This window comes from Sinocyclocheilus anshuiensis, unplaced genomic scaffold (genome assembly GCF_001515605.1).
Source record: "Sinocyclocheilus anshuiensis isolate Anshui unplaced genomic scaffold, SAMN03320099.WGS_v1.1 scaffold223, whole genome shotgun sequence".
Classification (NCBI taxonomy): Eukaryota; Metazoa; Chordata; class Actinopteri; order Cypriniformes; family Cyprinidae; genus Sinocyclocheilus; species Sinocyclocheilus anshuiensis.
In genome coordinates this window covers 720,049-734,841 of record NW_015548214.1, presented here as the reverse complement: position 1 = coordinate 734,841, position 14,793 = coordinate 720,049, and the positions used below count along the sequence as shown (strand labels likewise).

Sequence of the window (14,793 nt, the reverse complement as noted above, 5' to 3'; positions counted from 1 at the left end):
TAAAGCGTTTCATCCAGGTCGCCAGTAGCAAACAATGGAGCGCGCTCTGCTGGACAAACTAAGTAATTACACCATTTCAAGCATTTTATCTGCATTATATGTTCTGTAAAAAAAAATTTCATATCGGCGGCATATTCATCGATACCGATATATCGGCGACAGGCTCATATCGGCCGATAATATCGGCAAAACGATATATCGGTCGGGCTCTATAAAAAATACTTTTCTGTAGTTTGAACAAGAAAAAACGTGAAATCCAATTACAAATTCAAATGTTTATTATTAATGTTTGCTAATATTTGTTTGTTTATAATTATCATTATTTTTATTAGTTTATTATCATTATTGATATAACTAAAATAACAATTGTTTTGTATTATTATTATTATTTTTATAATTATATTATTAATGCTATAATTAACATTTAAAATATTTTACTATTATTAATAGTTTATTCTTTGTTTAGTTATTAATATTTATCACTCGTATAATAAAGCAATATTTAAAATAACATGTATTTAATAATATTTAATAATAATAATAATAATAATAATAATAATAATAATAATAATATTATTATTATTATTATTATTATATCTAACATAATATTTTGATATGATCCTTATGTAACATACAAAGTATGCAGTATTGTCTGAAGCTGTGTCTGAATACACTCATTTTCACTCACACCTTCCTCACGTGAACGGTGTGACATTCACTATGAATAGTGAGTGAGTCAGCGGTTTTGCACAATACATGCATGAATGTGTAAAATGCCTGTTGTGTATGTTCGTCATGCTCTCGTGAGTTCAGCACCATGGCGAGATGTCATGATAGATGTGAGCACGGTCCGAATCTCCAGTTTCCCCTCCTCTCTTTCCACACTGAGAGCCACACTCAGTTGTTGTATGAAAATATCTTTTGGCATCATTCTGCCGTTTACATCATTTCTATAGCAACCGATGGAAATCCACCAGATATTGACTATGTATGTGTGTCTCAAAACGGGACCCACAGTTCTGTCTCTAGAAAGGTTTGTAGGAACAAGGCACAGGTCAGACCTGCAGGGTAGAAATGAGAGCTGACCGGCGTCGGTGAAACAAAGAAAGTGAGTAGCAGTAACGCAGTAGCTGTCTCGCGTGTCTTTGTTTCTCAGCGCAGATAAAGCTCGCTGCTCCTTTGTAGTCCCTGCCGGTGTGGGCCCTCTCTGCTCTGGGGCCCTTTGTAGAGGTGTCCGATGAATCACTGGAGGGCACTTTTGAAATCTATACAGGACGTGGGCAATCCAGTGAAGCGAAACCTGGTGAGAGTGTGAACTTCTGAGCATTCTTTCGCTTTCTTCTCACAACTGACGGACCGCATCTGTTCGGCTTGGTGGTGTTGTGCTCTCTGCGGGAGTGAAATCTTAACATTTAAACCACACTGGGACTGTCACTCTGACAACCACATGCTGTCCCGTCCATGATGTTCAGCATCTAATAAAGGTAGTCTCAGTTTGACTGCAAGGATGAACAGGCTTTTACTTTGATCATGTACCCGTGTAAGTTTTCTTGTGGGTCATATGTTATATCACTGATAATTCTACAGTACATTTAGTTTATGTAATTTCTGAGCAATACTAATAAAACATGTTGGCTGATTAGTTTGTAATGATGCTTTTGAGTGGCCCGGCCTGCACTCAAATTATTGCTATCATTTGTCTCTTGTTTAAAATGACTGTGTCATGATAGTATCTGATGTCTATATCATATATCATATATCCGATTCATATATGTGTCATATTGTTTGCAAGGTATCCCATGGTACTTCAAAGAATACCAATGCATTTTTATAGTACATGCCCAAAAAAATTTTGATTGCCATGGTCCTGAAAACATGACACCATGCTACATGTCCTAAAACATGGTATTGCAATTGTATGTGTCCTAAAACATGTCAATACCATGGTATTACAATGGTACATGTCTAAAAACACGATATTGTCATGGTATGTGTACAAAAACACACTAGTGCCATACTACTTGTCCTAAAACATGGTATTGCCATAGTATACATGGTATAGACATTATAGTACACACTGTAAAACATGTTGTTACCATAGTACATGTCCACATACATGGTCTTTTCTTAGTACATGACCCAAAACTAGTATTGTAATGGTATGTGTTCAAAAACATGGCATTGGCATAGTAGTATTATGTCCTCAAAACATGGTATTGGAATTGTACATAAATTGCAATTGTCCTAAAGTGTGACAATAGCATAGTACATGTCCTAAAAAATGGATATTTCTGTCAGCGCTGATGGCCTCGTGGGTAGCACGTTGACATAGCGCTGTTACGCTTTGGCCGACCCGAGTTCGAGTCCTGGCTTGTTTCCTGTCTATATACTGTCCTATCCTAATAAAAAGTGAAAAAATGTAAAAAAAAAAAAGATATTTCTATGGAATGTGTCCAAAAACATAGTATTGCCATAGTACATGTCCTCAAAATATGGTATTAGCATGGTATGTGTCCCTAAAACATTGTATTGCCACACTCTCAGAAAAAAAGGTACAAAAGTTAAGGGAGGTACCTTTTTAAAAGGCACACCTTTGTACCTAAAGAGTCCATATTGGTACCTTAACGGTACATATTAGTACCTTTTGAAAAGATGACAGCTTTTGTAAAAAATTTTCTGAGAGTGCATGGCACATGTCCTAAAAACATGATATTGCAATGACAAATGTCCTAAAACATGTTATTACAATGGTATGTGTCCAAAAATATGGTATTGCCACAGTACATGTCCTAAAACATGGTGATACCATGGTTTAAGTCCTAAAACATGGTATTGCCATTGTACATGTCTAAGAAACTCTGTCATATTAATGTGCAGTATAGTGTAAAGTGTTTCTCCACTTCAGTTTTTCTCACAGTGAAGGCTGAATGTTTCGGGGAAACTGGTGGTGGACATGGCCACTGGCCAGAGTGATTGATTAATTCAGTGGGTTTTACAGAAGGGATTGAATGGAAGAGCAGGCGATGCTTTGTGTGTCCCTGCCCCCATCAGAGAGACAGAGGCATCTCCAGGCCTGCTTGTTCAAATGACTGGACTATTAAGCCCTCTGAAGAAATCAAATCCCGTCAGTCTGTTTTTTTTCTCGGTTCCTTTCAACAGCATTATTGTGTAGGTTTAAGAAACCACGTCTATCAAATATGCAAATTTGTTTCACTTTAATTGTCTTTTGTTTTGTAGAACTTTTTGATGGACAAGACATGAATGCTTTAGTGAAAAAATACTTTACAAGACATGGTTTGTTGAAAGCACCTTACATGGCTGTTGCTTGTGTCCCACTGGCTTTGTGGTTGTATCCACATATCCAGCATTTCATGCTTTACTGTTATGCCAACAAACAGTGTGGAATAAAACCACTTGCACTTGAATGTTGTTATAGCTTTGTGCATGAGTTTTATTCTCTTGTAGTGAAGCCAAACCTAGACAAATAAGAAGCAGAATGCATAAATATTTAAAGAAAAAATGAAATGGAGAGATCCTCAGTCTTGAAGCCCTTTCATGACCATATCTGTGTTTAAGTAGATGCTCTACTAACAGCCACATTAAGGCCAAAAGCATGAAAAATGTGTTCTTCCAAAAAAAATTCACTCTTTTATCCTCATCTGTGATAATAAAATTATATCAAAAGTTTGATTAATTGTTTGATCTAATGTTTATGCACTACGCAAATGAGTGATAGGCCGAAATGTTCAAAACAGTAATTTTTCGGTTTCAGTAAATAATTTTAGAGGGCCAGAATCATTGACTGATGTTTAATTAACGTTTCTCGCCATGTTATGACTGGATTATTTAGATTAATTAACTAGATTTACGGTTTCTCATTTTTAATCAATGCTGGTTATGGATTCTTAAATCTCAAGATCAATCTTTTAGTCTACTGTATGCTGTTTTCTGTTGATGCATGCACTTCACTAAACATTATTTATAGCGCTCCTGCCATTCAATAATCACAATAAGCTTTGTTGCTTTCCCAGCTTTCAAATTCAGTTAATTTTATCATGAAATACAAACAATACATGTGGTTTTGGTGCTCCTTAATGTGGCTGTAGGTTGTAGCAACCTCAGTTCAAGCAGCATTTACCTCAGGAAAGCCATTCGGTGTCCATAAACTTGATAATGAGCTACTAAAAATAACTCCAGAGAGGAGCATTTTGCTAAATACTATATGCACCATATTAGATATTAATTCGATTATTACTTAACCTGTTGTGTTACTATGATTGAATAAATCTGTCATGAAAACAAGTTTGTATTCAGCTTGTAGCACGTTTTTATTCATGTGTTTGTCATAGTCTGACAATAAAGAAAAAACACAGTTTACTATCTGGTTTCCACCAATTTCACAGGAGCAAAAATCTCACTTTAAACTTTAAATATAGATTAAAGAAGACGATTATCGTGATAATTATTATTTTTTTTATTTATCATGATAATTAGCTGCTTTAGGTTATGTACCAATATTATTATTTTTTTTATTAAATGTGACGGTCAAGTGGTCTTTAGTATGCATGCTGTGTAAAAAAAAATAAATAAATAAATAAATAAAGTTACCCTTTAAATTAAAATTAACATTAACTCCTCTTTCTCTTAATTTGTTTACAGTATCTCTAATCATATAAGACCAAAGGATAGAAATGACAACTATGTGCAGCTATTATGTCCATTTGAACGACAGCTGAGAGCTTTACATAAATCCTGGTACTGAGATTTATTGACTTCTGTCAGCTGAAATCATGCCATCTGTAATGGGGAAACTTCTTACCAGGAATGAAACATTTCCAAGAGAACCACCCTGGAAAGAGGCAACTTCTGATGGAGCAGATGCCATAGCAACAGAGCCTGGGTAGTGTCTGTGGAGATTATTATGGGATGAGTCATGGCAGAGTGACATGGCAGCTTGTTTGAATGGGTTGAATGAATGCTTGTTTCACAGGCTGCGTGTGTTCTTGTTTTCTCTCCAAGAATCATCCCCATGCATTATGGAATGGGGGATTAAAAATGTAACGGGGATTATCTACAAAGACCAAAGATGATCCGCACTGTCCCGAGTGTCAGGAGTGCTAAATAATGTACACAGGGATTTAACGGATGTCAATTTCTCTTTATGGGCTCACCTAACCTTTTCTTTTAGAAGATTTACTGTTTTATTATATTTGTGTTGCACATTTTGAGACTTCAGACGTATATTAATTTTTTCATATTCATTATATGCAATAATAATAATGTTATTAAGTAAATATTGCGAGCCAGATACTTAAGGAAAATTGAGCTGGAATTAACTTCTGTTAGTTTGACTACAGCTATATGTCTTTATAGTGCAAATGACTTTATTTGTTAATGTGCTTTAGAGATTTGCTCATGTTGCTCTTTATTGCTGATTGAAATGGGCTAAAAGAAAATAGTCAGTTTCATTTCAGCCAATAGTCCATATCATGGAAAAAGAACATTTCCCTTGCTCTTTTGAAATCAAGAGTTCAGCGTTCTGAATTGTAGCACAATACAAAGCTGCAGTCAGCAATCCACCAAGACTATTTATATAAACTAAACAGCAAAAATTAGTCATTTTGTCAACATGTCAATTTGTCATCATGACATACAATCATGAGCACAGTAATATATAACGGCCTGTGTTTGCATATCCCACGACTGTTCAGTACTCAGCAGCTTGGCACACAGTGATTATATAGAACAACACTGTTGATTTTAAAGAAACTTGTAACTTTGACAAAGCAAACTTTAGTTGTAGCTTGTAGCTTGCAAATCATTTTTTTTTTTTTAATGTCAGACTTTAGTGCTATAAATGCACTTCATTCTATAACATTCATTTAAATGTGTTAATGTTACAAGCACATTGAGCTGAATAGCTGCTATATATATATTGTCTGATGGCAGTTGATCTCAGTAGTTTTAGTTTAAAAGCAAAATTCAGACATGAATAAAGACGTGTTTAAAAGACACACAAGTATGTAGATCTTACTGCAGTAATTAAAATGTCCCAGTATCAAATGTCACAAAAGAGGAATGTTCTCGTTCCGAGTGAATCTCTCACAGTGACACTGCACCAGTCAAAGCTTTGCATTCCTGAAATACATTTTCAAGGTTTTCCAGAAGAATTCCTCAGTGTCAGCTCTTACACATTAGCAGCAAATTATCTATAGTGACAGAAAGAGCTCTCTGTTCTGACCTCAAGGTCAAACATGCCAAATATTTGATGTTCATTGAGTTGTTGTAACAAATAACAAGGAGGTGGATAGTAAGAACGATACCCATAGAGCATATACATAAAATCAACAGCAGCACTCCAGTATCTAATCGAGATATCTACCAGTACTTCGAAATTACTGTAATTGTAACATTTTAGCATTGACTTATTACCAAAGTACTGGCATTTTTGACATCCCTCCCTATCAGTTTGATAAAGAGACACGTTTAATAAATTAGTATGAAAAGTATAACCCTAGCTTTCTCCCTCTATCTCCCTCTACAGGCTTGGATGAGAGCCAGGCAGCAGTGAGCGGCCACATCCTCCATCAGCGCAGCCATGCCGCCCCCAGCAGACATTGTGAAGGTGGCCATTGAGTGGCCAGGGGCCTTTCCCAAACTTATGGAGATTGACCAGGTCAGTGCCTTTGGCTGACTTTACCTTCATCTACATGCATGTATATGTAACTTACAATAGTGTATGTTTGCTTTTTCTCCCACAAATGTACATTATGTCAGAATTTACTAACCTTCTATGACAAGGTTAGTAAATACTCTATGACTAACATTTAATGAGCAGAGCTGTTGATATCTGAAAACGCAACACTAAAAAGAGACCCCTTAGTCCTTTAATAATTATGTGCTTCACAGAAGAATAAGTAATGTGGGTTTGGAAAAACATAGTGAATAAATAATGACTTGCTTTTCCTCTTTGGCTGAACTATTCCTTTAAAATTTGAGAGAGAAGGCCCTGCAGTGTGTGTCTAAATGATGAAGATGATATGCTATAAAAACTCTTGAGACAAAGTACCTTGCGTAAATCACCCTGAAGTTCTTTATTCATCATTCATCCTTATTCTGAAATTCTTTATTAATTCTTTGTTGCTCTTGACTTGACTCGACAAAACGTTTGATCAAAAGTTTTACAATCTAATGTCAATGCAGCAGTATTATTGGGTATAAAGAATGTTTATTAGCCATAAAGAAATAAGGTAGAATATGAGCTCCAAGAATACAGGAATAACTTTTGTTATTGTTTTTTTGTTTTCTGCAGAAAAAGCCTCTCTCAGCCATCATTAAAGAAATCTGTGAGGGGTAAGTAACAAGCATTGAGTTTTTTTTCCGTTGCATTCACTCCTCAAATTCACAAGCAAAATTTGCCAGTCTGTCACTGACATAGTCCATTCACATGATTTGTATCTCAATGTGACATTTTCTTTCTTTCTCATCTTACCTCAGTGGGATGCCTAATAAAGCAGTGTTTATAAGTGCAGTGCTGCTGTTTACAGGGGCAACCACTGTATTTCTGCTTTTCTATAAGCACCACTATTTTGTTCAGACCAATTATAAACAGCATAAATAGTCGTTTATTAGGCTGAAATATGAGGTTTATGATTCTATATAATATATTGTTTTTGTCAAAACTTGAATTATTTGAACTGTAAAGTTGTTTAAATAGTAGTTTTTACAGTTTAGGATATTACCACTGGTGTTGTTTCAAAAGAACGTTGCTACCGTTAACCACATGTAGCTGTATTCTAATATAAGAATCTTCCAAAATAATTTCAGCTCTTGATTCCAAGAAATTTATCCCCATCACCTTTTTCACCGATGCTGATTGTTTTTGTTACACAGCAAAACACATCACTGTATACATCAATGCAATCTCTGATGATCATCTGAATTTTCTCTCATTAGGTGGAACTTACCAAACCCTGAAACCTTTGCCCTGCAGAATGCTGACTCAACCAACTTCTACATCACTGAAAAGGTTAAATGCTAAATCTCGAAAAATAAGCTGTATTGCAAAGCTCAGTAATTTAAAAAAATACATCATATACCAGTGCATAACAATACCTCTTTTTTTTTTTTTCTTTCACAGAATCGCAACAACATAAAAAACGGCTCCATTCTGCGGCTTACTACTTCAGCTGTGAGTAGCACATTTGAGTTAATATATGTATTTTTGGCATCTCTAAAGGCTTTATCAGTGGGAGGGGCCTGCCTTTATCCTCTGAAGCCCTGCTCCGTCCAGATGGGGCCTATAATCCTTCAGATGTGAGGGGTGATAGGTTACATTACCAAATCTTCCTAAAGTGTCAGCAGCTGAGAAACATTCTTGCATGACTTGTCAAGGCGTAAACGTGCCCAGCTGTTATTATTTTTTTCACTTTCGATCATGGATTGGCTCTTTGTTATGAAAATGTATTGTCGTTTTGGAGCTGTATTATATTAGAATGAATATTTCATTCAGAAACTGTTGTTCATATGACCCATCTGAATTTGCAGCTTGGGGATGATGATATTCAAAGCTGATGTCTGTGACATTTGAAACCGTCCCCTCTAGCATAATGACAACAATGACGGTTTCTCTTCCTGTGATGTTCTGCACCAGACACCACTGATATTTAACAGTCGTCAGTGCTCAGTACGGTTTCAATAAATTTCACAGAGGAAAGCAATTCTGTAGTGCCTGGTAAAGCATATATTTATAATGGTGTATTCGGTTACATTAGTGCAATCAAGGTGCTTTTTAATTTGATCAAAGCAGTTGTTACAAAAAGTATTTGGAATTTTACGTCACACCATTAGTTTATGTCATTGGTTTGATATTTTGCATCTAATGCAGTTTTCATCTGTAAACAAATTACCCTTTTTTTCTGTTAAATGTTTGTAATTTAAATCAGATAAATTAAAAATAATATAAGGCTTGTCGAATGTGGTTAGAAAAGATGATCGCTGATCACTGAAAATTCAAATGCCACTTCTGCATTGTCCTTAACACAGTTATTACAGTTAAATAAAACTAAAACCATTAAAACATTTTTGTTACTTGAAATAAAATTAACTTTAACTGAAATAAAACACACACACACACACACACACACACACACACACACACATATATATAGTTTATATTTAGTCATCTACATTGAAATTATATATGAAAAATTGATAATTGCAGTATGTAAAAACCATTAACTGACACAGTGGCATGCTTAATACTCTCTAATGAGGGAATGATTGTGGATTCAGTGAGACAGTAATTTAGAGAAGTGTAGTCTCGCCTTCTTCCTTGAGTTGGGTGACTAAAAGGCCTGACCTCCTACATGACGATCTGTCACCCTTTCATTAACACGCCTCTTCTGTGGCCATGGTAACAGGCCCAGATGGCCCAGCAGCTGCACGAGCGCATCCAGTCGTCCAGCATGGACATGAAGCTGGACGCTCTGAAGGATCTGGCCAACTCTTCACGAGACATCACCTTTGCTCAGGAGTTCATTAACCTCGACGGCATCTCACTGCTCACACAGATGGTGGAAAGTGGCACAGAGTAAGTAACTGTGTTTGTTCCTCTGGCTGCTTTTCCTTCTATATCTCTGTTTACATTACAGAGCTCTTGATATTCACTCATTTATGTGTCCTCTTAGCAGGGCTTAAGCAATTCAAACCCGAATAAAGGCACAGCCAGTGACTTGCACTGTATTCTGTGATGAAGCCTATTCAGATTTCTCAGTGATTTTCAATAGGAGTCTTCAAATCCCAATAGACATAATCTACCATTCGAAAGTTTAGGGTCAGTAAGATTTTTATTTATTTTTTTTAAACAAGAAATGTCTACTTTTATTCAGCAAACATTTATAAGGTTATAGAATATTTCTATGTAAATAAATGCTGTTCTTTTGAACTTTTTATTCATCAATAATCCTTAAAAAAACATGATAGTTTCCACAAAAAAGATTAAGCGGCACAACTGTTTTCGACATTGGTAATAAGAAATATTTCTTGAATAGCAAATCAGAATATTAGAATGATTACTGAAGGATCATGTGACAATGAAGACTGAAGTATTCTCAGACAGAACCATAGCAAAACAATTTGGCATCAATACTACATAGTAGTATTGATGTTTTAGACCCCCCCCCCCCCCACGGTCTAAAACACAAAACAACACAATGTCTCCTTAATCACAACCCAACATTGTGGCTTCAAAGCCAACACAACAAAGGGCAAGTGTCCTCAATCACAACACAAATAACAATGTGCCCTGAAATACAAAACGTGCTTTTACTCACATCAAAACACAACAGTGGGCCCACAAACACAATGAAACACAACTGTCCTTAAACACCTAGATGTCCTTAAATACAACATGCTCACAGAAACAACACTGAGGGCAAATAGTTGTGTTGTTTTGAGGCCAGTGTTATGTTGTGTCTGACAGCATGTGCTGTTGTGTTTGATCACACTTGTGTTTTGTTGTGTTTGGAGCCACAGCGTTGTGTTGTGATTTAAAACAACGTCATTTAGAGCACTTGTTGTGATTGAGGACTCTTTGTAGTGTTTTTTGATGCAGCAATCAAAGCACAAACAATGCACCTTCCAATACAACACAACTCAATCACATCAGAGATGCACCATCCAAATAAACGGCAGATATTTTATAACAGACACAGGTCTATTAATAATAAATTAAGTGTATACAATTCACTCCCTCCTCCAGTCTCCTCTGTGATATAAAGCAGCCGTGTGGCTTGACCATCTCCGTTGAAGGTTAAAGCGGAGATAGTCTATCTGCTGAGCTGGCGCTTTTTCAACTTCTATACGGACGGTCCCATGAGGAGGCCGAGCTCTGCCAGCAGACACAAACCGCCTTAGTAACGAGACCGAGTACAGAAACGCAGAAACGTGGAGGGAGAAAACTGGGACTGGAGAAACACACTTAGAGGCTAAGTCAAGGAATAATAATGCATTAAAGAAACACAAAGGAGGCTAGGAGGATACAGTAGATACACTTTCAAGACAGCTAGAGAGAAGAAAGACAAGGTTGTCTATCAAACTGAATGTTTCCCCTCCGGCTGGTCAACTTCACAGCCTAGTGCTTTTGTTTTCCTTTACATGCTAACTTAATTATGCCTGTCCTGCTTCATTTGTGAAGGTCGTACTACTCCGCTGACTCTTTTCACACTTCACGTAGTTGTGGAAGAATATTTATCTGAATTGCCTTATGCATTAATTTTATTGTATAAGCATAAGTGATTTCCCTCTGGTGCTTCGCCGGTTGAGTGAAATTATTCTGCCGTTGGGATGTTGATTTTACTTAACTGAATCAATAGCTGCGTTTTTACTTATCAGAGCTCTGCGCCGCCAGCTGAGGTGTTTCAACATTTCGGTACACTGGAGAGCTGACCATGGAAATCATTTCCATGGGTATGTTTTATATGAAGCAGCTCTGTGTCAACAGCTCCCGACCTCAAGGAGCCTATGTGTGGGTTTCTATGCAGTCCTTTCATACCGTTAAAAATCCAAGTGGACACGCACATGCACATAAATACACACTGTCTCACATTCTTGCCGTGAATTCCTGTTAGCCGCTGACCAGGCGATGATTATTCAAAAGACTTAAGCATGACGGCACTCTTGAGGGTATGGTGCGAGTACTCTTACATCATGGGGTATGAATGTTGCCAGCTTGAGGGTTGAATAGTTAGTGATGTAGTAGCTCCCTCTAATGGTCATGTGCTACTGTAGCACTCTGTTTGAGGTTGATGATAACAGTTAAAAGTGCAAAAAGTAACTGTATAAAACTATTGATTGCCAGAGAAATATAAATAAAAAATTACTTAAGATACATTAAGCTTGTACTATTACTGAAAGTTTATAATGTTAAACTGTTATATTTTTCAGACACACAGCAGACCAGCTGATTATTAAAGGGGTCCTATTATGCTCTTTTACAATGTCTTGAATTTGTTTTCGGGGTGTACTAGAACATGCTCTCATGCTTGGTGGTTCAAAAAACGCATTATTTTTTACATAATTTACCATAGGTGAGGGAAGTGGGGGTGCTGAGTGTGCTGCAGCACCCCCTGTTTTTTTTCTGTGGGCAACTGTTTAACTGTTGGGAATAAAAAAAAAAACTAAGTGCAAACAGCCCACCTTGTTGGCAGAGGCTATACTAACTCCACCCAATTGTCAGATTCAGTGGCGTAGATGGGAAAGCCAGCGTGTGTCAAAGACCTACTCCTTTTGACGCGATCGACGCGGGTTCGAATCAGTTTTTCTCCCTTTTCAAATTTCAAATCTCATCAGAAAAGCATTTATTTTTAATAAAAATGAAGGAAATAATCAAAAATAATCTATCGTGCCAGGCCGGTAATAAGGATGGCTCTAGACATTCCAGGATAGATTTTTGGCTTGTTTCTAACAACTTTGATACGAATAATATTCAAGTTAATATAATGCCAACCCCACTAACTGACCATAAGGCTATTTCGATTAAAATTCATATTTCTCCAATTGCAAACTATAACAGGCAGCACTCATACTGGAAAATGAATAGTTCTCTGCTCAAATTAAGTGATGTTAAACAGGAAATGGAAAGACTCATTAATTATTATTGGGTAAAAGCCAAAAATGAAGGATTGTTTAAAAGTAATTGGGAATTATTCAAATTTGAAATGTGAAAATATCTGAGAAAATTTAGTAGTGCAATAGCTAAATCACAGCGTCTCATGGAAGAGAAAACGGTTGAAGAGATTTTATCATTATCCAGTATTCCTACTGACAATTTATTGGATGAGCAGAGAGTGCACCTAACAGAACTACAAAATAAGCTTGATATGTACAGAATGCGAGTACAGGGAGCCTTTATTCGATCGAGACAAAAATGGTTAGAGCATGGAGAGCAGATGTCTGCTTAGTTTTTCAAACTTGAAAAGTCTAGGGATAAATTGAATTCTATTTCCAAAATGAATATTAATGGATCTATTACAGATAACTTTAAAATAATGATCTTTAAAAAAGCATCATATGACCCCTTTAAAGTCCTCTGAACTTCCTACAACTATGACTCAAGGTGTAATCTGTCTAATTCCTAAACCCAAGAAAGATTTACTGCTTATTGATAATTGGAGACCCATTAGTTTGTTGAATAATGATTACAAAGTATTTGCTCTTGTTTTTTGCCCAAAGATTTAAATTAGTATTAGATTCAATAATTGATGAAGATCAATCTGGGTTTATGAGAAAAAAGACATATATTTAATAATATCAGACTTATTTTTGATCTTATTGATTACTCTGATCTCATTAAAGAGGATGGTTTTATATTGTTTTTAGATTTTTTTAAAGCCTTTGATACCGTCGAGCATCCTTTTATTTTTTATTGTTTAGAACGTTTTGGGTTTGGGCGCTATTTCAGCAATGCCATAAACTCTTTATGTGGGTGGCAATAGTTCAGTTAAATTAAGTCAAGGCACCACACAAAGATTTGATCTGAAAAGAGGTGTGAGGCAAGGTTGCCCAGTTTCAGTTGATCTTTTTTTTATTGTTGCTCAGGTGTTTAGTCATTTTATTAAATCAAGTGAGTTAGAAGGAATTCAAGTTGAAGGGAGAAGTGTCCTGATAAGTCAGTTGGCCGATGACACGGCTCTTTTTTTTTTAAATGCTTGTCAAATTCAGTCGGCTATCAAAATTATTGACATTTTTTCCAGTGCCTCGGGTCTTTGCTTGAATTTACAAAAATGTGAATTGTTTGCCTTGAAGAGTTGCCATGACAAATCCATTTGTAATATTCCCATAAAGGATGCTCCAATCTATTTAGGTATGGCGGCTATTTCCAAAAATGAACAGGACAGAATCTCACAAAATTTTAATCCTGTAATCAAAAAAGTAAAGAGCAGATTTCCCAGTTTCAGTTTATCTTTTTCTTATTGTTGCTCAGGTGTTTAGTCATTTTATTAAATCAAGTGAGTTAGAAGGAATTCAAGTTGAAGGGAGAAGTGTCCTGATAATTCAGTTGGCCGATGACACTGCTCTTTAAAAAAAAAATGCTTGTCAAATTCAGTCGGCTATCAAAATTATTGAAATGTGCATTATATTAGAACATCTGTGGTAGTTAATTCATATAAAAATGGTGGTCTTGATTATTTAGATTTTTCTATCTTAAATAACACTTTCAAAATGAACTGGTTGAAGTATTTTTTGGAAACCCCTTCTTCTGTATGGAATACTGTATCTACTACTGTTTTTAACCAACTTGGTGGTCTCTCATTTTTGTTAATGTGTGATTACAAAATTGAAAAACTGCCTGTTAAATTGTCAGCTTTTCACAGGCAAGTGCTTTTGGCTTGGAAGTTAATTTACAAGCACAATTTTTCTCCACACCAGTATTATATCTGGAATAATTGTAATATTCTGTATAAACACAAGAGTATATTTATGAAAACCTGGTTTGATAAAGGGATTATTTTGGTAGGACAGTTGTTGAATTCTCAGGGGTATTTAATGACTTATGATGAATTTCTTTCACATTTTAATTTCCCTGTATCCCCAAAAGAATATGCCACTGTAATTGGAGCTATCTCTTTTAGTATTGTGTCTTTATGTAGTAGTAGTTCAACATGTTTCTTTACTTCACCCAGCTGACACTTTGTAGAATTTTTATGTATTTATTTATTTATTGATTAGCAAATATAATAATAAGCATGTATGTACTTTATTAAATAGATAAAAAAAAAAAAAAAAAGTTAG

At 35.9% G+C, this 14,793-nt stretch overlaps 1 protein-coding gene across 5 annotated transcripts in view; it reads left to right on the top strand.

Moving 5' to 3' along the window:
- Positions 1 to 14,793, top strand: part of LOC107653845 (engulfment and cell motility protein 1-like) — a 106,346-nt gene that overhangs the window by 31,950 nt on the left and 59,603 nt on the right. For all 5 annotated transcript variants that reach the window (XM_016440699.1, XM_016440697.1, XM_016440701.1 and 2 more), the window contains exons 2-6: positions 6,545 to 6,676; positions 7,313 to 7,353; positions 7,957 to 8,029; positions 8,141 to 8,191; positions 9,423 to 9,592. In XM_016440699.1, coding sequence (XP_016296185.1) covers positions 6,599 to 6,676; positions 7,313 to 7,353; positions 7,957 to 8,029; positions 8,141 to 8,191; positions 9,423 to 9,592 — 413 coding nt within the window. In that variant the 5' untranslated portion in view covers positions 6,545 to 6,598. The remainder of the gene's footprint in view (positions 1 to 6,544; positions 6,677 to 7,312; positions 7,354 to 7,956; positions 8,030 to 8,140; positions 8,192 to 9,422; positions 9,593 to 14,793) is intronic.